The sequence below is a fragment of the Monomorium pharaonis genome, chromosome 3 (genome assembly GCF_013373865.1).
Source record: "Monomorium pharaonis isolate MP-MQ-018 chromosome 3, ASM1337386v2, whole genome shotgun sequence".
Lineage (NCBI taxonomy): Eukaryota > Metazoa > Arthropoda > Insecta > Hymenoptera > Formicidae > Monomorium > Monomorium pharaonis.
Genome location: NC_050469.1, coordinates 25,469,722 through 25,495,105, shown reverse-complemented (window position 1 = coordinate 25,495,105; position 25,384 = coordinate 25,469,722). Strand labels below are relative to the sequence as shown.

General features: G+C 43.3%; 1 protein-coding gene and 1 long non-coding RNA gene across 5 annotated transcripts in view; one reads left to right on the top strand and one right to left on the bottom strand.

The window, feature by feature from the left end:
* LOC105834813 (regulating synaptic membrane exocytosis protein 2) overlaps window positions 1-19,493 on the bottom strand; it is a 62,812-nt gene extending 43,319 nt beyond the window's left edge. For all 4 annotated transcript variants that reach the window (XM_012677578.3, XM_012677577.3, XM_012677581.3 and 1 more), the window contains exons 1-5: window positions 19,344-19,493; window positions 12,755-12,959; window positions 1,460-1,738; window positions 927-1,154; window positions 278-509 (exon numbers count right to left, since the gene is read on the bottom strand). In XM_012677578.3, the coding sequence (XP_012533032.1) occupies window positions 278-509; window positions 927-1,154; window positions 1,460-1,738; window positions 12,755-12,959; window positions 19,344-19,459 (1,060 nt within the window). In that variant the 5' untranslated portion in view covers window positions 19,460-19,493. The remainder of the gene's footprint in view (window positions 1-277; window positions 510-926; window positions 1,155-1,459; window positions 1,739-12,754; window positions 12,960-19,343) is intronic.
* Window positions 16,540-24,507, top strand: LOC118644679. Its single transcript, XR_004962422.1, has 2 exons — window positions 16,540-17,298; window positions 23,531-24,507. It is a non-coding gene; the product is annotated as an uncharacterized LOC118644679 (long non-coding RNA).
* Window positions 24,508-25,384: the final 877 nt, after the last annotated feature.

The following is a 25,384-nucleotide window of genomic DNA, read 5'->3' as shown; positions in this document are numbered from 1 at the left end:
AAATTATGTATAACTTTATATAAAAACGTGGTATCATATAAACAGTTTAATATATATCACATAATTTTCTAATTGACTTTATGATATATAAATTAGCTTTCATTCTAGAAGAGTCTATTTTTATAAGTTTTATTCAGAATTGAAACTTTTTCTCAAAGAATTCAAACAAAATTTATATCGCGCGAGTATCGATAAAATGAAGCATCTCATTAATTTATATCGAATGATGAGTTGCATAATCAGAAATAAATATTATAGGATTGGAGAATTCGCTTACCCTTCTCCGACTCGTCCGGCTCGTCGCTGGCGCACTCCGGTGTGCTTCGCTCTTCCTCACTGCTACTGAAACTTCTTTGTTGCGAGACACCCACTGTTGACGTAGGTTGAACAGGATGTACGCCCTGTGTCTGGTGCAACGAATGCTGCTGAGAGGGATGCACTGTCGTACGAACGGAGCCAGTTTCCATCGGTGTCTGACCGTAAGTCATCCCGAGATCTGCACTCGAATCCTGCATTACATTAAATGACACACGTTTACAAAACCCAAGAGACCGCCATCGTGATGCGCAAATAAAATTGCAGCTTTCGAATATAATTATCGTTAATTGATACGTAAAAAGACGTGATTTTAAGAAACCAAAGGTTTTTTTTTATTCTCGATAAAGAAACTAAATTAATTACTGCGTAATAATTTTCTATCTAGAAGCAAAACTAAAATTCTTCTTTTTATTAGATAAATAAAAAAAGGAATACTGTTTTATTAGCTTGCGCTTATTATTACTTCGTTAAATACTAAATTTGGAAGATTTGGGAATGTGCTCGATTTGAGATAAAATTAGGTCGACAAATTTAATGCGATTCCACATACACGAACTAACTTGTGTAATTTTGGCAAGGACCAATTGGAAATTATTCAGTTCTCTTACCTGATAAGTTGACCGTTGCCTCTGATAGTTCGGCGGATGTTGTCTCATCAGACCGTCGAGTTCGCCTCGGTATAAATTGGGATCGTCGTCGGGATAGGCTGCGGGATGCCTCGGAGTTTGTTGCACCGGGTAAGAACTAACCACGTGAGGCGTCGGTAGAGTTCTCGCGTGTGGCGAAACGGACATTTCCACCCCACTGTCACTCGTGGACATCCGGCGACCCGAGATCTGCAATCACAGCAACGGGAGACTCACCGAGTGCTCCGTGCAATACGTCGCGAGGGCGCGGGCTGATAGTCCTTCGGTTATAAACGCCTCGACCTCCTTAAATTCCTTCCATTCCGTTAAATAAATAATAAATCGCGAAGATGTATGTGAAATGTGCGAATTATTGCAAACTTATCACGGTGTGACGTTACATATTCATGAGTATAGAAGCATCCGAGCATTTACGTGCGCAAAAGTATATGTCTGTCTTGTAAATAAAAGAGTGCGTTCCGACAAGAATATCGGGCGAGCGAGGAGAACGTTACCTGCTCTTGCTGGGAGTACTGTCTCCTGAGAGGACAGTTTCCGCTTCTCTGTAATAACGGCAAATTCTCTTTCTCAGCCGCGCTGTGCGCCCTCTCGAGTTTCGGTCTTTTATCCCGAGTTTGGTCCGCGAGTCCCTGACGACCACCCACCTGCAAGTCCTCCTGCATTTGCCGCAGCAACGCGCTGTCCACGGCGCCGAGGCCCGTCTTCGCCATCCATTGACCGGTCTTCGAAAGAAGTTCCTGCTTCTTCCGGCAAAGTATGCACACCCATATCACCTGCAATCAGAAAAGTCGCGTTCTCGTGTTGACCACGATGAAAAAATGGCGCGAGCATCATTTATTTGTAACGCGACACTGCGGGAACATGCTTTGGAACGAGTGCGCTTTAAAGGGCTTGTATGATGTGATTTATTAAGGAGCGCCCGATTATTACGAAACGAATGTCCGGCGCTAAAATTTTATTTCTCCAAAGCGCAAAAGTATCTGGAAATTTATCGATCCAGGTCACCGCGTGCGGCCAGTGACGAGGATATTAATAGGAAATTACCTATAGGAAGTCAGCCGGTTACCAAGTTAATTAGAATGTATAAAGCGACGTGAGATTGATTATAGAAGACGCAAACTAGAGTAGTCTAGACACAACGCGCGACGCGTCTTATTTTGCGAGCTATTTTTCACATTTGTTGCTCGAGCTCGCTTATTTTCACGACGAACAATCCGCACAAAACGGAATAGATGCACTCTAGACCAAATAAGTATAACGAATATTTAACAATTGTATCCGTTCTGCTCCGTAAGGTTTGAAATCTCGTCGGTTTTACAGAGAGAAATTGTAAAATTCCTCTCCAAGTTTCTGTCGTCGGACCGGGCCATTGCCTTGAGCTATATTGTTATGCAAATCCACGAGGATCTGAATAATGTTAAATTAAATTGAACAGATGCGAACGTAAAGATAAGAAGCGTAACAAAAGAAATCTGCTCGTAGAACGAATATAGACATGAAAGGACAGTTGTGGTTCTTCTATCGCTTTTATATTTTCATTTGTAAAAAAGAAAATTTTTCATTGCAAATGTTTATTAGTTTATCTTATTTAAATATTAATTCACATTTCAATAATTAAATATAAAATAGTATAAAATAAACTTCAATTATTTCTAAATTTACAAATATGTTTCACGTAAAGATATACGTGCATTCAATTTATAATGTTAAAATAATGTACTGCGCGTCATTCTGTTTTTATGACATTCTATTTTTGCATTCTCAACTTTATAGATCAAATATATATTGAGTATATATAAAGGAAAGTTGCTGAATACGTACTGATCGCCTTAAATCATATCTCGTCAATATTTTATATTTATACTTAATGTAAGCAACGTTAGTAACAAAAGTACGAAATAAAAAACAAATTAATGAAATAAATAAGACACATAAGCAATATAAATAAAAACCTAACAATAAAAAACTGTTAAGAATGAGACTGATATAAGTGTGATAAGAGTAAAACTAAAATTGATATAAATAAAAATATGTCAACTGCAAACATGAATTTAAGCTAGTATTATTTCGACGTCCTTATCTTTTTATTATTGTTATTCAGTTATTAAATATTTAATTCTTTTTTTGAAAAATTATGAACAATATAAGTTTTAATTAATAATTCCTTATATTTTTAATTACTTTAATTCATAAATTCAATACTTTCAAAGATGATATAGATTTAAGAACTCACAAGTATGATTTAAGCGATCGGTTGTGTTAATTGCACCTTTCGTAGCATATTGTAAAAAGACTTATAATAAAATAATTTGTTATCGATTGTTAACAAATTGGATGTTATAATAATAAGTGCTTAAAATATCAAACTGTTCCCAACTATTTGCGCACAAATCAATACTAGCTGGGAAATGTAATAAAACATAATTTAAGAGTACACATTTAGCAACTTTCTATATATATATATATATATATATATATATATATATATATATATAGTGTTATTTAAATAATGTTTTTTTTAAATACGAGACAAGTTATTAAGTAATAACACAAATTTGCAAGATGGAAAAATGTTTCGCAGTATATTCTAGTATATTTTAGTGTGATTACAAAGAAAGACAGACGTGATTCAAGTAGAGCGGCATATTTAACATAAGATTAATCGTTTCAATAAATTACCTATAGAAAGTGTGCATTCTTTTACGCAACTGTTGTTTCAACATTATATCGGATATAATGAGGGTTCACAATTAGCGAACTACCGCTCGAGTCAAGTAGTTTGCACTGTGAATAGGAACTAGTAGAATATTTCATCAAGATAGAGAGTGATGGATGGAGCGTTTAGTAGCAAACTACAAAACAATGCCTATGCAAACTCTCATCGATAACACTTTGCTGCCCACTCCCGCATTACATTGAGAAAATCATGATGGGGATCAATGACGCTCCCAAATAATTGAAGGTTTTGTTATTCTCCGTGAGCAGAGCGACGCACGCGAGAGGGGAAAACTTTAATTACAGCCATAAGAATCCAGATTTCAAACGTAAATTGACGTCAAAGTACAACGAACTTTATTTCAGTTTGATGACGAATTCGCGGAGAGCTGAGAAAGTAAGTGCCTGTCAACCTACTTCGTCTGAAACGCTGCGTGCCGAGTGAACGTGATTCAGTATCATGAATTCGCTGTACATACGTCAAACTCTACCTTAAACGAACATGTAATTTTTGTTCCAGCAGCATGAGAATAATATCGTGCGATATATAATTTTGATAAATACGAGTGACTTTTCGATTCGTTGCGGCATGCCAATTTTTACAATATAGGTATCACGTCAGTCTTTATATTTGATCCTAAATAAAATGATATCGTGTATGCTTTAAAACTTTATTTCATTGGCTGCGTATAAAAATATACATAACTTTCTGCAATAACTTCTCTAACATTTAATTCTCAGCGCTATTAAATAAAATTAGTCACTTAATAAAATTGCTACACAGACTATGTTCATGAAATATATATATATATATATATATATATATATATATATAAAATTTTAACAAGCTACACTCACATTTTTCCAATTAAATAAAAAGTGTGTAAAATGTTTTACACACCATACACACACATATATTCAGCCATCAGATCATCAAGAATTTATTACAGTGCTATATTTTGCTTTTACAGAAGAATACGAAGGCACTTAGATACTTGGACACGTTTCTCCTGATTCGCACGTTTCGTTAAATGTTTTTTGAAGAATTATCGGAAAGCTTTCGACTTCGATTCGCGGTGGGACTGTAAGCTTAACGTTTTAAAATCAAAAAGAAAAGTTCTAAGAGCGGAAATCGAAAGCTATAGATACATTATATGTAGAGAATGATGGAAGAAAACGAATCAAGTACTTGCGCACTCAACTTATTACCTTAAACCGCGATCGCGAAACGAATTTTCCGACAATTCGATCGACGTTACACGTGCGTGCGATGACCGCATACGCTTAAACACGTATCCCGACAACACCGAGATGTAAACTGACAGCTCGCCTGTAAGAAAGAGTCTGCGAGGAGTGAAGAAGAGATCACCAAAAAGACACGGGGAAAGGGAGCGAAGAAGGTAGCAGCCAACAAAGACGGGTAAAACTTGAAGAGTACTTGATTGAATTGCCTAAACAGCAATATGTCAAGAGTTCAACCCCTTTCCGCAGCCACCCTTCGTTCGCCGGCGTCCTTCGTCTGCCGAAAATATTTTGTACGTGTGACACGTGTATATTACTTGTCAGCCTTAAAAAAGAAAAGTAGAAATAAAAATGATACGAGGCAGATCTGTCAGCTATCTCGCTTTTCTTCCTTCATCCCCTTCCTCCCCCACTTGTAACAATTCGGCAGAGTTCGGTGCCGCGTAAACGATCATTAATTCGGTGGATTGACCCGCGTCGATGATTTGCATTAATTAATTAGGGACAACAAATTAATTCAGATTACTTTATCACGACGTAGTCCCATCGGCGGGGATACCGCCGCCAGCTGGAGCCGACCGAATGGCAACGGCGATGACACACCGGCGTCGTCATCAACGTCCCGATACTTCGGGCACGAGGAACGATCGATACCGCACAAGCTCGTACAAGTCAATCCGATAAGTCACTACGACGTCAACGATATACGGCACGTAATATTCGCCAGCGAGTCAACGTGATTTCGTCTTGACTTTGGAAAATGTGATCGATGCGAGCTTTGAATATATAAATCCCGTCACGTACATCAAATTATCTCTTAACGGTATATAATATTGGTCGAAGAATAGAGAGAGAAAGAGAGAGAGAGAGAGAGAGAGAGAGAGAATATCATTTAATAAGTCCCTTAATAATTTGACGTTGTGAATCCTACTTAATTTATGTATTCATATTTTATACATGACCTTAAGAAAACAAAAATTTTTATTTAAAAACTTAACGCATTTATTATTAAACTATTACTTAGAATAAGCTAATGTGTTGTCAATATGCTCGTAGTACCGCTGCATTATTCCTTGAGACCTTCCTCTTTGATCACGCAGAATGAACCTGAAACTGAATCAACTGAACCCGCAGTCTCTGAAGGAGTTTCCGCTTTCTTGAATAAAACATTGTTTTTCGAAGAAAATGGTTTCTGCGAGACCGTCGCGGAACAAAAGAATCGACTTCTTTATTGTCAGCAACCACCTGATGGATGAGAGAAACGTAGGGAAAGATAACGGAAAGTATACTGCAAAAGGTTTCGGTCGTCGCGCAACGATTGTCCACGAGTAGAACAACATCCGTACTTCAGATTCAAGTAGAACTGCTCGGTCCGTATGCGCATCCTCTGACGAGGCATTGTATCGGGGCACTTCGGAAGGCCAGTCTGGAATCATGAACGAAGTACTACGTGGGGAACGTGCACAAGTCCAGGCTTTCGTATTTGACGGCCTTTGACGGATGCTGACGCAATTACCAAGTGCTCTCGTTTTAGGAATCAGTTTGCACACACGGGATCGGCAGAGTTTCGATGAACCATCGGCGGATTATTGTGTACACCACTAGGGATGTTATTGTGTACGTCACTACCAATCGTCAGTGAATCACATCACCATGTAATTAGCATAATGCGAAATTAATGGCGGACTGAAACACAGTGGCAATAGGTACGTATTTACATACGCGCGTCTGCCTAACGCTGTTTTTGCGATATTACGACGATATGTAAACGTGGTGAACGATGCGAAAACATTTAACGGGCAGCAAGATTTGTTTTAGTGAGGGCTTACGTCGTGTAGCTTCATTCTCGGAACTCGGAGAATTCAAGGGTCCTTCGCGTCACACGGAGATTGCGAGGATTTCGAAAGTTTACCAAACACAATTTTATCTACTGTCTTCCCGTTTTAATGACTTTGACCTTTGCACTTTGGCATCTTCCTGATAGGAAGCATAGATCCATATTAGCGTCAAGAGCTTATGCTTCGTCCGGCGAAACTTTTCAGGTGTCCTACATATAGAATGAGCGGACCTGGGAGTCGTATTCCCAAGTCGCTGTTCCACGAAGGGCGTCAGTTGAGAAACGACAGATGCTGCCCGTAAGTCAAAGTACTGGCTTCTTAGCGAACTTTCGATCGTTAATACCCCATTGGGAATGTGTGCGTGCGTGCGCGCGCGCGCGCGCGCGCGCGCGTGTGTGTGTGTGTGTGTGTGTGTGTGTGTGTGTGTGTTGAGGCGTCGCGAAAGTCGCATGTATATCTTATCGCCTCACATACGTAACTCCTATAATTCGTTTATGATCGCCGACGTGCAGACGCGAGAAGTTGCAGTCGCTCTGAATTACTAAACAGCGACGAGAAATATTCCAATAAAAAGGGCACCGTTGTACCGTACGTAAACTTTGGCGGATTAATGCGTTGTTAATATTAAAGCAGTTTGTAACCTTTTTAAAATTTATCGAAGAGAGTTTAGAAGGACCAAGTAACCTCTAAGAAGAAATATTTCATCGATGCACCAGGTTTCTTCGTAAAAACAAAAAAAAGAATCTTAAAAACGTCGAGGGACTATAAAGGTAAACGAAAACAGAGTATTTATTGATGATTGCAATATATATTACATCTCTATATCTTCGAGCGAAAGAAAGCGACGATCGCAGAGAACCGTGAACGAGAGATCACGTCGCAACTGCAGAACGATATACAAATATATTTTTAACATTACCGCTTTTGAATAACGTAGCGAAATTCACCGAGAACGTACGTGCCGAGTAATAAATTTAAAAAGACGCAAAAAAATGGATATAAATTTTATGTATAAAAATAATCTAAATACAATTAAAATTTCTTCTGAAACTTTGCATTTCAAATATGTAATATTAATATATTCTAATGTTAATTATGTTTTTCCTATTAAATTATTATTAATAAATACTAATAATTACTATTACTTCATATTACATTTTACATGTCATAAAAATATTTTTTGTTGTTAAATTATTATTTAGTTGATTAGTTAAAAAAGTTACAGTTCTTGACAAGCAGTAATTTCTCATTATTTGGCATAAATGCATTTTGTATATAAAAAAATTTTGAAAGTATTACAAACCCCTCAGTCATTTTTCACGTCTGTCTACTCGGTGCAATCTCAAAATAAAGAAATGCACAATCATTTAATCAAGAAGAAACAATTCGTTAAATCACGTTATCAGTGTCGATGCAGCAGGGCAGAAACGCGAGGGGGAAAAAAACACCACGCAAAAGCGCATACGATTTTGCACGATTTTGCGCTCTGAAAAATAGAGACAATAGAAATTAGAGTGGACCGCAATCAATGATACAGATTGCAGAAAACGGATGAAACGGAGAAGTCGACAGGTATTTTAACGCGTGGCACGTGCTCTCGTTGCATCGCTCTCGTATATCTCCCGAACTACCTCGAGTCTTCCTGGCAAAATCTCTCAAAGGTGATTCCCTGATATGTTGCACTGTCTGTGCTCGCGCGACAATAAAGTGTATTCAATAGAACTCATTTGACACGCAACGGCGAGCGCGTGTAAGTTGCATTTCAGTCACGGGGTATATATCGTCGGACGTATAGTCGATTTTTGCGGCGGAGAAGCTGCAATTTGAAGCGGAATAGATAAACAAAATGGTCGCGGAATGGGTCGTAAACGTCGCATACTCTAGCCATCGACATTTTTATTATGACGTCGCTTTCCATACCATGCAGCCGTCATTTAAGTAACGCGAACCGCGCTTCATTCAGAAATGCTCGCTTTATGTCTACGAGATACTTATTGAGGAGCTTCCATAATTCACCGCGAGTTCGACGTTGACGGGAAAGTACGAGTGATCATTTTAGGAGAAAAAATTAATTCAATTGCGAAAACTGGCAAACTGGTAAAAAGAAATGGAAACAACAAAAATGTATAACAAGTACGCTCGCAATGAACAGTTAAGATTTATTATAATAGCGTTTCATGAACAAGGATCTAATACTTCATAAATAAATCCCGTAAGCAATAACGAGGCTTCTCAGTTCCGTTTCGAAGAAATTTATTTCCAGGAGTAATCCAGTACTCGACACGTCTCTTCCCCGAGAGATATTGTTTCTATCAGGCAATTCGATGCCAGTCTCCTCGACTCGCGATTGCCATTGTAGATCGTGTAACGGTTTATTCATAATGTCCCCGGTCTTGTTATTCCGCCATCTTTCTTCGTTTCCTTTTCCCGTTCTTTCTACCCTTTGCAACTGCTGCATCTTCGACGACGTCTATCGGTACCCACGGCATCGAGCGGCAGACGTCAAATGCGCGAAGACTATCTATCTACCCGTCTTCCCGTGTCGCTGCCGCAACTCGGCAATGAACAACATACAATCCTCGAGTGAAACTGTGTGCATCGAGAAATCCCAGAAGAGCGTAGATTTGACGGATAGCGTATATTTTATTCCGCCCTTCCTTTCACTCCCCTTATATGTACCGATCCCCTTCCTTCCCATGCTCTCCTCTACCACGCACCCTCCCTACCAAACTTAGATCAATATGTTGCGTCATGTACCCTCCCGTCCCCCCCTCCCCTGTACACCTCGCACACCGCCCAACGTCTCACTATCCATCCTCCCAGCCACCCACTCCTCCGACATCCCCGCGCTCCAACCCCAACCTCCCCCCGGCACCTACTCCCACCATGTGAACCAGCGCGGCGAGTGACGTCACGCAGGGACGCGCCCCATTCATAGGCTCCCACGCAGCGCGTCCAGAAGCCCGCGAGAACGGAAAAAAGAGCGGGACAGAAGGAAAGAAAAAGTAAGGACGACGGCGGCGGCGGCGGCGGCGGCGGCGGCAACGACGATGACAGCGACGACTCACAGACGTGGTGGTTGGACGGGAGCGATCGCGACGACGGGTTCGCGTATGACCGACGAGCCGGGGACCGGGGTATCGATTCCCCTCGAGCGAGACATTTAGATAGCTCTGTAATTTCGTTGTTTTCGCAACGGGACGCAATTAAACGGTCGACCGCGACCGTGCGACGCGACGAGACGAGACGTGACGCGACGAGACGAGATGAGACGAGACGCGTTATGACGCGGGGGCAGGTGAGCTCCCGCTCATTTAGAACGAAGAAAAAAATCCCCCTTTCCCGACCCCTTACCTCTGTTCTCTCGTCTCATCCGCCCCCGTCATTCCGCGGGCGCGGATCGATGATGTAACGACGCTCGCTCGCTCACGATGACGTTTGTCATTGTACTTGCGTGCGGCCATGACGAAGGCGTGCGTGCGTAGCGTGCGCGCACGTGTGCAACTCGCGGCGGCGGGGGGTGAGTTTACTACAAAACACCCCCTTCCCTTCGTGTCCGCCTACGTTTGTGCGCGTCCGGCATTTCCGTGCTCGAGCGCCGTTAAAATCTACGCGGACGCGCGCGCGCGCGCGCTCGCGGGAGCGTCATTGATCAGCGCCCGGATTACTTTTAATAATCCGGAAAATGGAGCTCTCTGTCTCCGGCGCTGAAAGAGATGAAAGATGCAGAGCGACGCTCACGGAAAGATAAAAGCCATTACGTGTTCGCGGTAAAGAGGTGTCCCGCGCGAAATATCGCACACGGGAAAACCGCGCGCGTGTACGCGTGTGACGACTTTCCAGAATTTCCTCTCGCTAATTATTTCGGTATTAAATCCGTGATTCATCTGTCACGAAACTGGGTCATTAAATGGAGCCAGAAGACACGCGGTGATCGATGAAATCGCGATGTTCCCAAGCTAAAAATAATAAGGGAACAATCTAATATTATATTTCGAGATTTATTTAAATCTCATAGATTTATGTTCGTATAGCAGTCGCATATGCATTGCATCCTATGCGCTTATGCGCGCCTATAAGCACCCATGAAACCTCCAATGGCGTACTTGGATGGCTGACGCACATTCTTGCGCCGCGACGCAATAATAATAAACGATATAGGGAAGGTACATATATATATATATATATATATATATATATATATATATATATATACACGCGCGCGCGCGAGACCGACAAAATCTTTCTTCCCGTATGGCGTACGTATTATTAGCGCGAGAGTTACATACGCCGGAAAGGCCACGATTCGAACACGGTAAATCGATATTGTAATACCGCGGCGCGCGGAGGAACGTAACCACCCCGACTGACGCGACGCGGAGATAAGAATAATATTTGCGCAAGTGGATAATCGCGTTAGAACCGCGTATGTATACCGCGGTGCAAATTCGACGAGTTAGTTTCTGTTTGCGAAAATCCGCGCGCGCGCGGATAAAAGCGAAGTTTTAAAAGCGCGCGCCAAACCCCACGTACATATACGTCCCCTACCGTGTACGTTATATGTATACACGCCGCGCCGGATGTTAATCCTTCATCCCCGCGCGGATAATATATCGGAAAATCGAAATCGCACGAAGAGCGAAGGCGAATAGAAAGCAATACCTCGAACGAAATAAACGAAGATGACGGAGTCTTATGAAATAACGCCGCGCGTGGCGACTGGCTTAGCGGTACGTCGTTACGCCCACGGACGACGCCGCGTATTCACACGCGATAGAGGGTTAATTGGCGTACCGGGGGATGATGTGCGCGTCGCTACAGGCTCAATTGTTTTTTTTTTTTATGTATTCCAGTAACCGATCCTCGCGCACCGATTATTATCACTTGCGCCGCGTCTGCCCTTAATTGTTTCCAGGAAACGGATATTTGCACAACGACGTTTCCCTCTCGTTTCGATAACGGCACTAAATCTACCCTCTCCCCTCCCGTCTCCCTCCCGCCGTCAAATCACGCGGCGTTATCTCCCGGCATTATCTCCGCCGTCGCGGAGTACATGCGCGCGTAATGAGGCAATTGCGAAATTTCTGTCTAACCCGCGGGGGAATGAGGGGTACATTTGCCTTCCACGCCAAAGAGAGATCCGATAGGCGAAAATGTGGAAGGGAAAAATTCCGCGAAAAATGTTTCGAGGCTAATTTCTCGAAACAGAATGGTATATCGCATACGTCAAATCTTCCCGGGTGTGGGAGGTAAGTGTATCCGTGCAATCTGTCGCATTAATCCTTAATTGATTGTGAATTTTGAATCGTGTTGTTCATCACTAACTAATCAATTATTCGTACGATGAAATTTATGCAAATTTTAAAATCTGGATTTTCTATAGTAAAAGATTACATTTTTAAAAAGTAAATAAAAAGTACCGCGCCCAAGTCCAAGATAAAATTAAAACGACAACACTTTTTTTTCAACTCCCTATTTATATATTCATGAAAAATTCTCTCTAAGAGCAGTGCGGGCCTGATGAGTTTATTTTCCACACTTCAGATGTTGCGCCAAACAACTATCCTTCGCAAAACAACATTTACTGGTCTATGTATTTTTTTTTCATTCCAGTTATTTTATTAAAATAATTTATATCCCCATTCTGTGTGTGTGTGTGTGTCTTTTCCGTATATCGAGAAGTGTCTTTCGCAACGAGGATACATTATTTACATCAGACGCGTTAATATCAACTTGGTCGCCGTGCCTCACACACACACACACACACATGCACGCCGATGGATATTTTTCTATTTTTATTTTCCATGTGATCTTTTTACGCCGAGGCCTTCGAAAGGTTTCTCTTCACGGTGTGCCGAGTGTGCGGCGATGTAATACGCGGAAAGAAAAGTGGCACGTCGGGACAAACACTCGCAACAACTCGATCAATCTGGCCCCCGCGATTCTTCCGGCCGTTCTTTATTCGCGCGCTCCTTTCCCGTGCCTTCCCCTTACCTTGCTTGACCGTAAAGTGACCTTTCCGCCGCAGCGTGCGCAGCATCGGATGTCGCAGTAGTTGCAGATGTGGCCGACGCCGTCGGCAAACTTGGTTTTCAGGCATATGTGACACGTGGCGTTCAGCTCAACCCCGGCCTTTTTGTGTTTCTCCGAACGCATCCGTATCGTTTCTTCGAGGATCTGCACCTCATCCTGCTTTCGTCTGCGAAAAAATAATCGAATTGTTAGAAAGAAGCGAAACCTGAACTCAAACGTTGAAAGTGTCGCTTTAATCACTTATAATCTATTGGATATCGTTTGCACATTCGAGTTTTATTTTTGTTTTCAACCTCGAATAATGTTAAGCCGGTTGTTAAAAATTTTAAACTAATAATCTTTATGACACGATTAAATGTAGAAAAGTATGATCAAGGGATAGATACAAAAAGACAGCATCCTGTTCCTCCTTCTGTCACTTTGGTAATACGCTCTTAAACAGATTTAATGTTTAATTAACAGCCCGACAGTCCAAGGCTTACGATACCTTAGTTTCTGCGTAGAAATTACTTCCGACTACCTCGTATAAAGAAGAACGATGGTTTATAATCAGTGTCTGCGGGATAAACGATGGAAAATTAACAACTACCGGCGTGTTCGGCGTCCGACCGAATTCGTGCCAGTGAAACTAAGAAAATCACCGGCTATTTCTGATATAGAAGCCACATCCCGCGAGAACGGCAGCCGAATTTGTCAATCCTAATTCTACCATTTGCGGACTCCCGGCGTTCTACTAAACCTCAAGATAACGGATCGTTCTCCTAGATTTATTTCCACTCGGTAAATCGCGCGCCTTGAAAGCGTCTCCGACCGAGCGGTCGCAATCTTTCCCTGAAAAATGCGACGTGAGGACGCCCGATGACACTCCTGTCGCTGCGATTCTATTCCCCACTCCTACTCGCATCCATTAAACCAATTTAGGATCGTGTATCCTGCACGCCCGAAATTAAGCTGGCGACTCCGTCAAAGTGCGTCGTTACTGCACGATTTGTCCTCTAGATATTAACGCGACATTGTCTACCAGAAGCATTCAAATCAAATGTTGTTGCGTCAGTGTCGTTCAATTATTTTTAAACAAATTCTTTTCTCCGTTTGCTTCGAAATTAAGATAAGCTATTTTTGTACAAATCCTTAATGCTACGAAATCACGGTGTTAACTTTTGTTCCATCTTCTTTTTTTATTCGTAAATATATACAAAACGATAAACTTTATTAGTCTAATAGTTATAATTAAGATAATAATCTTGAGAAGTGGTAAATTATTTATTAAAAGCAAACTTATCGGATCAAAGCACTCACTAAATTTAAATTTATTATTACAATCTTAATAGCATAAATTTTATATAAGTGCGTAACAAGAATTTATTTATCAGCTTTCCATTCGAATGCAACGCGCGTCACGTTGTCGAGGGAGAAAAAACAAAATTTACAAGCTCTGGTTGACAGTTATTGCAACACAATCGTCCCTTAAAAAACGCGAAGCTATATATAAGGTCACGTTTATTTCATACCTGTCCGACCGTAATCGCATCTTTTGTTCTTTATGTCCCACCGCCGACTAATTACGCGAAGAGCTCTCGCAAAATGCAAGTGAAATTAATGAACCCTGAAGAGATGAAATAAACATCGCCTGTACAATGGGGACATCAGTACATTTTAAATATATCGCGAACCGCAGTCGGATGAACAGGACCGCTCTATTCATTAGAGAATCAGTCCAATCTTTTTTCCTGTTTGTACATCCAATTTCACTTCTAGAAAACAAAAGAGAAAGGGAGAGAGAGAGAGCTTCTCTAATTATCGACTTTTTTATGCCATAAAATGGAGCCGTTAAAATCATATCTTTATTCACGCGATGCTTGATAAAATCTAATTCGTGCGCGCGAAATATATGTTTCATTTCCGTTGGACATTCGTTGAAATTCGCGAATTGAAAATAAAAAGCGTGTTAATGGAAACAGATTCTGCATGTCGAGATCAGAGGAAGCCACTTGCCAATGCACCAAACCTTCAGATGTGTACATACATGAACACTCTCACGTACGTTTGTTATATGCGCGAGATTTATGTGAGAGACGCTGGTTCAGCAAATAAGCCGCAGTCACCACCGTAACTGCAAGCAGAAATAGGGTGAGCACGTTGTAGCAATTTTTAGGATTTGTATCGTGGAACACGTACGCAATGGCAAATCAGTGTATCAAGCTACGGCCGAGGGTTGTTGGCACTGCAACGTGCCAGCTCTCTCCCCTGGTAATTGAAACATACCGCGGACACGCAAAAAATCGACTAAACCGTCCCTCGCGTCGCAAAACGCGGACTTGAAACCGGTAAAGACGTTTCTGCGAGCGTCAATCTCTGCAATTAGGAAGACGTATATGTATATAAACTAAATCTTCTTACCCTTGACCGATTGTCAAATAAAGGAGACAGCCGCGCCACGCATCCTGACACCGTAACCCAAATCCTGAGTTTGTCGATAGAACAAAAGCCGGCGCGTTGTGTTACAACGGGGAGAGGTACGGGAGGGGAGAGAGAGAGAGAGAGAGAGAGAGAGAGAGAGAGAGAGAGAGAGAGAGAGAGAGAGAGAGAGAGAGAGAGAGAGAGAGAGTTGCGCCGCATCTATATACCTATATTTCTCTAATTACTTTACCGATAATCGAGTGACTCGCGCACGCAACGGTGATCACACTCGACAAAGAGTCGCACAAGACTTTCCCACTTCTGCGTTACTACGAGCGATCGTGGAAAGGTCGCGACACGCAAGAAACTGCTCTCCCATCGACATGAAAGGACTAAAAAGAAGGGCTAAATGAAGTATCACAAATATATCCCCTCTCTCTCCTTCGGTAGTTGCCTATAACTTTCTCATGCTTCTAGCGTGTTCTGAAATTGGGTTTCAACCTATTGATATTCTACATCGAGATAGATTCCAAGTATAATATCATCGATAAAACGAAAATATATATATAATAATTCATTTATTAAAATTCCTTTGAGTTGCAAGGATTTAACCTTCTTACTAATTTGATTTCTAAAGAAAAAAGATTTCTATTTTTAATTCTTAAGGTCCAATCGTGGGTATTCTGCGTCCGACCGATCTCTACCCGTGGAAATTTTTCGAAATTTCAAAAGTAATTAAATTATCCTATATTTCTTTTTTTTTGCAAAGAAAAAAAATTCGGATATTTCCTTTGGGAACTTAAAAGTATGTTCGTAAATTATTAGAATTTCTGAATCACTTTAAATGGATGAAAAAATTCCGAAACTTGAGATAAGTAAGGATTAATTAATATTTCCAGGTTAATCAGCGCTATAAAATGTAAAACATTTTTCTTTGCGGATTTTTCAACTTTTGTATCTCATCCTAAAACACTACGCGGCATCCAGGACGATGTCACCTTAGTGACTCATGGAACGACTTGGCAGTATGGAAGCATTCAATAGGAAAGAAAGCATTACAAGTGGTGTAACGTCTTGGAGTAGTACAAATATCCCGTATATATCGCGCGAATGTCTACGAAATAAAACAAAGACCAACGTTAATGCGCTATAATGCGGTGACCGTATATAATGGAACGAGGAAGAGGGCGAGAGTTCCGAAATGCACATTATTTCGTCCCTTCACGGACCACGCATTTTCGGGGGTAATTTATCTTTCTTCTCTCTCTTCCCTCTCTCTCTCGCTCTCTCTCTCTCTCTCTCTCTCTCTGTCCGTCTAAAAAAAGATGGTTTTATTTATACACACCCTCTGTGAAATTGGAGCTGCATTCGTGAACGGCAACGCAACGACAACATAATTGCCGGCCTAACTTCCTCGCGTTGAGACCGTGTCGTCGTTATTCAACGGTATTTGTACCCCTTCGCTTCCTCCTCACCGCCGACGTGCTACCTATCTGCAGGACGCGTATATATTTCACCCTCCAAGAATTTACCGTGCCAATCCAGGCGCTTTTACACTCCGTCCACGAGCTATGGTCGCATACACCTATGCATACCCTATGCAGCTGCAGCAGCTCGTTACTACGCCACGTCAAGGCTCGTCGCCTTGCATTTTACATGCGTCCCTACACGTACTTGTCGTCTACATTACATGATCTCGCGCGCATCGGTATGGCACAGCACGCTTTCCTCATTACTCTTTCCCTTCGTTCTCACGTTCCCGTTTTTCGCTCGGTCGCGACGACCTATCAATAAAACCTGTTCACTGCGCAACGCCCGGGTTACCTCCCCTCCTCTCTCTCTCTCTCGCTCTCTCTCTCTCTCTCTCTCTCTCTCTCTCTCTCTCTTGCTCCGCTTCTTCTTCTATTCTTCGTTTACAGTTATTGTTAGCCACCACGGGTAGAGAACGCCGGTCTCCGCGCGTCCGCGCAATTACGCACACCGCCGCGCCGTCAGCGGCGGTCCAGTCGTCGCCTCCTGTGATACGCGGAGGAGCACGGATCGGTTGCTCCTGCCGTATTTTTACACCGCCGACGACACCGGCGAGGCCGATCTCGCGATCGATGGTACGTACGTACATACGTCCGCATGTTACATCCGACACGTTCGACGAGTCGATCGCACGGGGGGATGGGGAGGGAGGGAGGGAAGGGGAGGGGAGGGCACCTGAGACGCGCAGAACCTTGCACCGCGAAGGCGGCACAAGGGCGAGAATATTTGCGGACGTCGAAGAGACACAATTATAAGCGATTTTTATTTCTGACCGCCTGATACAAAAGAGATGAGAGCCGACGCGGTAATCGGGAGCATGTGCGGGGCCGTGGATACATAAATGGAAGAAAGATGTAGGTGTAAAGCGGTCAAGGACTAATGAGCAGGTGAGCCGGGAAAATAGGTGAAACGAGCCGGAGCAGACCCATTGGTCAAGAAATACCCTTATCCAATCGATCGGTTGTCGTTTCGTCCATCTGCCAATTTGCGATAAAAAAACCAGCTAAACGACGTCTCACTTTCGCCCCGTTGTCCACGCCGACTTTTGCGCCGATCCGATCATTAATATCTTCTATCCCTAATTCCGATAACTTCTAAAGTTAGCCGGGGCTTGACCTTGACAATTGTCACTGATCCAATGGCGTTAAAATAGATTACCACTGTTACAATTAAGGTAATTAACTCGAATCTCTTTATACTTTGGAAAAAAATATATTAATATATTCGGATAATTTACGAAAGCTTAATAACGATATCGTTCAATTAACATTAATCTCCGTTTAAACGGTCGTCCGCGAGTCATTAAGGTTAAAAAGATAATTCTTTTAGATCCAGAAATCGCAAAAATATTTATGCAATATATATTCGCTCAAGTGTTCCCCCGGCGCTCTGATCGATATATGAAACTTTTACTCCGCTGAAATGTCGACACTCGACAATTTTCATCCGCCGCCATGCAGTATGTACGTTTCACGGTTTTATTTGCGGCGGTGGGAATAAAAATGGTGACAATTACCGAAAAGCGCGACGGACAATACCGGCCGCATGCATCACGGTACGCGGAATGTTATTACAGGCATTTTACCAGCCTGGCAATATCCGGCGCGCGCAATAGAGAGTCCTAAATACCCGTGTGAAAGCTCGCGCGTCCCTGCTTATAAAACAATACTTTGTCGATAGTTTCCAATCCGTCGAGCGAGCCACGGCTTATAGCGTGAAAAAAAATCCCAAACGTGTACATTCGTCCACTAAGATTCGATATCGTGCACGGATCATTACTGGAGAGAGAGAGAGCAAAAAAAAAGTTTTAATACCGCGTTTAATAATGGCACTTCATGTTCGCTTATCGTTTTACTAAATGACATAAATGAGGAACAGCGACGTTAATTATTGTTCACGTACATCACCATTTAAATAAATAATTATTAATCGATAATTGGTTATTTCATTAATTTCCTCTACAATTTCCTATGAAATGCAAATTTTTTAATATTACTGAATAAGAGTAAACTCTTTGTCTCTTTTATATTGTCAAATTATAGTTTTCAATTAATTTTGATTCTATCCGGGTTTAAGGAGGTCGAACAAAGCAATAAGCAATAAGCAAAAACAAAAGCATATTACGACTATCGTGATCCTTGCATAGAGATTAATTGCGCGTAAATTACGTAGGTAATTATGAAAAATAATGCGCTGAAATATGTACATACGTAAACGCGTATCAAGTCTAAGATAGATAAACTCATTAACAAACAGCTCTGGTTCTAAAAGCCTTTGTGTGATTCGTCTTATTTAATAATTCGATAAAAAAGCCCATTAAGACACTTAAAAGTTAGAATTATTTGACTGGTAACTTGTCGACGAGCCTTTTCGTACTTTTTTTTCTCTCGCGTTTCTATTTTGAAAAGCGACACGCGACATCAACATCAACGTTAGTAACTGAAGTTTCAGTCTTTTTCTTTTGCTATTATTATTTCCAACGAATATACGTATAAATTAACATGTCTGTATACTTAAAGATATTCGACGAAGAGACTCGTGAGAATTGGAACGAGAATTGTTCACGCGTGATTCAGAGAAAATTGACGAGAGATTGACACGTATATGATCGGTCGCGTACCTCATAATCTCATGATCCTGCTCCTCCTCCTCCTTTTGGCGCATTAAAACACCCTCTATGATGCGCCTCTCCTCGGGGGTGAGGTGTGACATGTCGGGCTGAGGTAGCTCCGCCATCACGGTGGCGATGTACGCGCGTGCACGGGGTATACGACGTGGGTATGACGCGGGTAGGCAGGCCGGCGCACCACCGACGACGTCGACGTCGACGGGACGTCGTTAACGTTGGGGCCGGGGCGACGTTCGGGCTTCTGCACCCTAGACCACGCGCCTCTCCCACGGCGTCACTCGTTGCAACGGGATGCAACGACCGGGGCAATATACAATAACTTTCTACGACTACGAAACACGTCTGTCGTCCTGGGGAAGTCATCCGACACCCGTTGACCGCACCACCGCACCGCACCGACGCGGGAACGCGAGCGCACCGGGGTCACGTAGCAGCAGTTGTTGCCGACGTCGTCGTCGTCGTTGCCGAGACGGTAGCACCACCACCGCCGTCGTCCTCGTCGTCGTCGTCGTCGTCGTCGTCGTGGTAGTCGCGGTCGACGTCGGCTCGGCACTCGCGGTACGTTGCACTCGCAGGTCGCGCCAATCGCTGGGACGTGGGACCTCCTCCGTGGCCGTGGTCGATGACTCCGGGATGGCCTCCTTTACGTGGTGGCGGGATAACAACGATAAGGAAAGGCGGTAGACGTCCTTAGATTTCGCGGATGTCTGGTGCTTTTCTCCCTGTTGCCGCCGCCGTCGTCGTCGTCGCCGCCGCTGTTGCTGTTGCCGCTGATGATGCGCGAAAGGGCAATAGTTGGGCAGTAGTTGTCGGGCTGGTCTCATGCGAACGCCCAGCGTGGCATGGCCGCGGAGTAGTCGGGTGTCGTCGACGTCGTCGTCGTCCTCCTTCTCCTCCTCCTCGTTGTCGTCGTCGTCGTCGTCGTCGTCGTCGTCGTCGTCGTCCTCGTCGTCGTCCTCGTCGTCGTCCTCGTCGTCGTCGGTGTCTCTCGTCGTACGATTACCGCCCGTCGCATGTGTATGACAAATCATGTTCACAGGCTGTGAGGAGGCTCTCGCATTCTCTCTTGCAGCCCGGCCTCACGCGCTGCGCTGCCCGAATGCACCATCGGACGATACGCGATCTCTCACCTGACGGCTGATATCCCTCACACGGAACGAATCTGTCGCTTCTTCGTTCACCGAGAGAGACCCCGGCGAGAACGGACAGAGTGGGCAGAGGAGCAGAGTACGTGGTCTTTTGATCGCGTTGGGTTTTCCTTTTTCTCTCTCTCTCTCTCTCTCCTCTCTCTCTCTCTCCTCTCTCTCTCTCTCTCTCTCTCTCTCTCTCTCTCTCTCTCTCTCTCTCCTCTCTCTCTCTCTCTCTCTCTCTCTCTCTCTCTCTCTCTAATCAACGCGCCGTTTCGCACGCTGCGGGACGACAAACGAACGTCCCGGTTGAACCCCGCTGTTAGATAATGGCTGCGCCCTTCTGTCCCTCCGATCCTTCGAAACTCTTTGGAACCGCATCGATTGAAAACGAAAACGGGTCACTGGGTTGCCGCCGCTGATAAATAGGACTCCACTTTCGCGGCTCGATCTTGGCGCGGTCGAGCACCGCCGTACTTGCCGCTGCTGCTGCTGCTACTGTTGCTGTTGCTGTTGCTGTTGCTGTTGCTGCTCCGCTGCTGTAGTAGATTGTCCGCGTCCGTTATCCTCCAGACACCGCCGCGACGAGGCGATGCGTCATATCCCAATATTCCCAATACCACCGAACCCGCGGGGTGTACTACCGTTTTTCGTTAACTGGATCCCGCGGCGCCTGCGAGGGACATGCTCGGCGAGAAGCGGAGCACGTCCATTCGATTCGGACACAGGATATCCGAGTCGCGCGCGAGTCTCGCTCGCCCGAAGCAAAAGTCCGTCCGCTCGCGATTCACGTGGCAGCCGACACGACAATGGCGCTTCTTCTCGGCGCGCCTCTACCAGTCACCGCCACCACCGTCGCCGTCGCCGCCGCCGCCGCCGCCGCCGCCGCCGTCGCCGTGACGCCCACGCAGTCGATCGTCCCCGGAGCGGACGGTTACACACCCACGGCAACCGTTCCCCCGGCTGACGACCGCCACCGAGGGTCTTCCTCTACCGGGAATTCGCTCCTCTACCGTCGTTGGGAACGTGGAACTGTCCCTGACGTCGTCGCGTTCATCGTCGTCGCCAAGTTAAACACCTCTTTTCTCTCTCTCTCTCTCTCTCCCTCTCTCTGTCTCTCTCTTGACTCGAGATTCCACACGTACACTCCGCGTCGAGGAACCTCGCGAGTCGGACACTCAAGGGCCAGGTACCTGCGCACTCGCGGCCGCCTCACGTCACGTCGTCGTCGTCGTTGCCGTTACGATGCGTTTGCGTTGCGTTGCGTCGCGTCGCGTCGCATCGCGTTGCCGGCACACGAACGGATGAATTTCACTTCCGCGCGCGAGGCGCGTGCCCTTTCATACCCCCTCCTCCCCCTTGATGCGACGCCTGAATGCGACCCGCGAATGCGTTTATTCCTCCTCCTCCTCTCTCCTCTCCCCTCCGGACGATGGAGTAGTATTCGCCTTCGGTACTACTAGTGAACTCTCTCTCTCCCTCTCTCTCTCTCTCTCTCTTCTCTCTCTCTCCCACTCCCAACTATCCCGCCACTCCCCTTTTCACGCTTTTACTCTCTTTTTTTCGTTCAGTCGTCCACCACCTGACTGCTTCACCGTCGTTCTCTGTCGTTCCTTCTGTCCCGCTTGTCTCCCTGTTGGTCTTTCGCTCCCTCCTTCTTCCTTCTCTTCTTGTGCTACCCGCTTACTCGGCACTCGGCCTTCCCTCGCGACGACCGCGGAATGGGACAGGCGGGACGCAAACGGGGCTAATTTCCGGTCGCGAATCGACTTCCTGTCGGGATCGTCACGTCGACATCGAGGCGCGGGCCCGCGTTCGTCGCGCGAGCGGCCCTTCGGTAGTTGCACGTATCGCTAGCGCTGAGAGACCTCTAGCTAAGAGGAGGGTCACCTTATCACACTTGTGTGCGACCGCAGTTGCGCGAACCGAGCCTTGCCCCCCCCCCCCATCGCCTCGTCCGTACACCGATGTACGGGGTGACTCAGAAGTCGCGCGCGATCTCTTCGAATCGTTTGTTTAAGGAGAGGAACTTAAGATTGTCGAGACAATCGACCATTTTCACTCTTAAAAACCTAATAACTTTTAATAATACTAAGTTTGTAGAGAGTAGAATGCATACGTAGCAATGTACGTAAGAGCGCATAAAAAATCTCACTTCTTATTCAATTCTTTGTTCTTTTTTAAGAAATTATATTTTATCAAATTTCCGTTTAAAGATTGTTTTAACGAGATATTTAATTTTGGTATAAAAAAACTGCTGAAATGACCGACTTCCACGCTATTCTCGTTGAGCAAAGTTCGACCTTAGATTCTCTGAAGAATACATAATAAGAGGGATATAAGGTTACTTTGGGGCGCCCTATATACGAACTCTGGCGCGTACAAACTCCAGTTTCACGTATGTGAACGAGCGACGCTGAAGAGGAGAGGAAAGTAGAAAGACGCTTCGAGGAGCGCGGCGGTCGTTCGAGCAGCAATTTGCTCCGGTTTCATGCAATCGTAATTAATCTATGTTGCGTCGATCACAATCTCGCCGTCCCACGATCCCACGGTGACAGACGGTGCCTGACGAATATCGCACCTTCGCGCGAACTTAATAAATAATGGGATGCGGCGTACGTTCTGACCAATGAGCAGACGGGACGCGGCTTACGTCGCGGAAAGTACGTATTGATCGCCGAGCAGTCCAATCTAGCCCCAACTTTGAACTCGCGACCACGTGGCGCTGTATTTGAAATGAATCCCGCTAAGAGCCAAAAAAATTACTTAGAAAAGTAATAAGAAGAAACATTAACGCACACACACAATCTCCAGTCTTTTGCAGGGATCAGCTTAAGGCGTTCAGAGTTCAACTCTGCTCTACCTATTTGCGCACGTTTCGCGGAGTTTTTATTTCGGTAGTCATACGAAAGCTAAATTTGTAACGTCGATTTCTTATTTTCCCGTAAACTTTCTTCCTGTGCTATGTCATTGCGCAAATTTCGTCGTAAATCTAAAGAAAAATTAGCGAAGAAACGCGCTTAACATTACGTAAGAGAGCATAATTTTCAGATAATCTTCCCATTCGCGTCGGAAAATGGACGGCTAAAGCGAGAGCACAGACTGCGGCATATGCGCTGTGTAGTTACTGCAGCTGTTCATGTAATTCCACGCGGGATCCTCGCGTAAATCACCTTCCGGAAACCGCGTCCCGAGATATGACTTCTGATGGAAGAAACTTCTGATGACCAAAGCGCGCCATCGGGCGAACCGGCCGGCCTCGACCGCATCATTCCCTCAACATTGCCAAAGTTTCGCATATCCACGTGGCTGCATGGTGGGATCGTGTTGAAAACTTTTTTTTCTTCTTTTCGATGAAACACCGACGTGGGCAAACTTCGAACGAGTAGTTAAAATATCACGAAGAAACTATAATACTAGTCGTAACGCAACAATTCCCGTCACCCTAAAATTAGAATCTGAGCCAATTGTATCAAACTTAATAGATTCCGAAATTTCTTAATAAGTAACGTATACATTTATCTACATTTCGGAAAACAAAGTTGAATAACTGAAAAAGAATAATCTCTTTCTAGCGTCATTGTAACCGACTGTGCACTCGCTTTATCTGCAATGCGTAATTAATGCGCGCGACTATGAATTGTTGCGCATTTATTTATTGTATGAATATTATAAGTATGTAACATCAAATGTTGATCAATGTTGATCAATATAAAGATGTTACTTAATATAATCGTTCGATACAAGTCTGTAGTGCGCTAAATTTGGCAGTGCGTAGCGTGGTACTATCACTTGCGTCCGACTATATATACGTGAGAACTACTGCCGACATTTACTACTACTCGTCATACAATGTTTGATACATAAGGCACTTACTACTTGTAGGATAAGACAATGGGGAATAGAGAATTATTCTTTTCTATAAAAATAAAAATTAATTATAAAATAATTATTTACGTATAAAGTAGATTTTTCTAAAGTTGAACATTATGTCAAAAACGTAATTAAAATAAATTGCAAAAAATATATTTACTTTGATTTTTTATTTTCACAAGACTTTTGTGTCGTCGGTTTTTTTGGCGCTTCATTTGTAAAACGCTTAACTATATCAATATACTACACATAGTTAATGATTTATGAAGTACATCTAATATAGATTTTCACGCCATAATGTACAAAATAGTAGTACAAAGCATATACAGAACAATTTTTTACATTGCTAATTTGCTGTACAGAAATCATTACATCGTTTATCAATTACATTTACTGAATGTTCTATTCGTTGGCAATGTTATACAATTAATAAATTTCATAGGAATATTCGATATATACCACAGATACCGCTAAAAATTTATGCTTTTAGCAATATCTAAAAATCTTATTCATTTATATTACGCTCGCATAATTATTAAAAATTTGGCACATATCAATTACATATAAATACAAATATAATAATACATTTAATTATTATAATTAATTATTATTACCTAAAAAGAATATAACATATTAAAGATACAAATGAAATATAACAATCTCAAAATAATTCAAGATTTTTTAATAACAAATTTACAAATTTTCTTCCTGTGAAAAAAACAAACACTTGTCACATCAATTTGAACTTTGTCCATTTCTTTAAAAGTTTTGACGCGTCAAGAAATTTTTAATCCCAAAGGTATTCGTCACTTATTATCTATATATTTTGTGCAATATTCTTTATGAAATATAAGTTCGTTATTAATCTCATAATTGTAAGATTTATTCTATACAGTCTATAAAACACATGAGTGTTCTTTTTAATTATGCTATATTTATCGGCAAACTGTATTTAAAATTTATTAATTACATATATAGCTTCAGATTGACCTAATAGTGCTTATAAATACAACTTAAAATTCTAATTGTTGC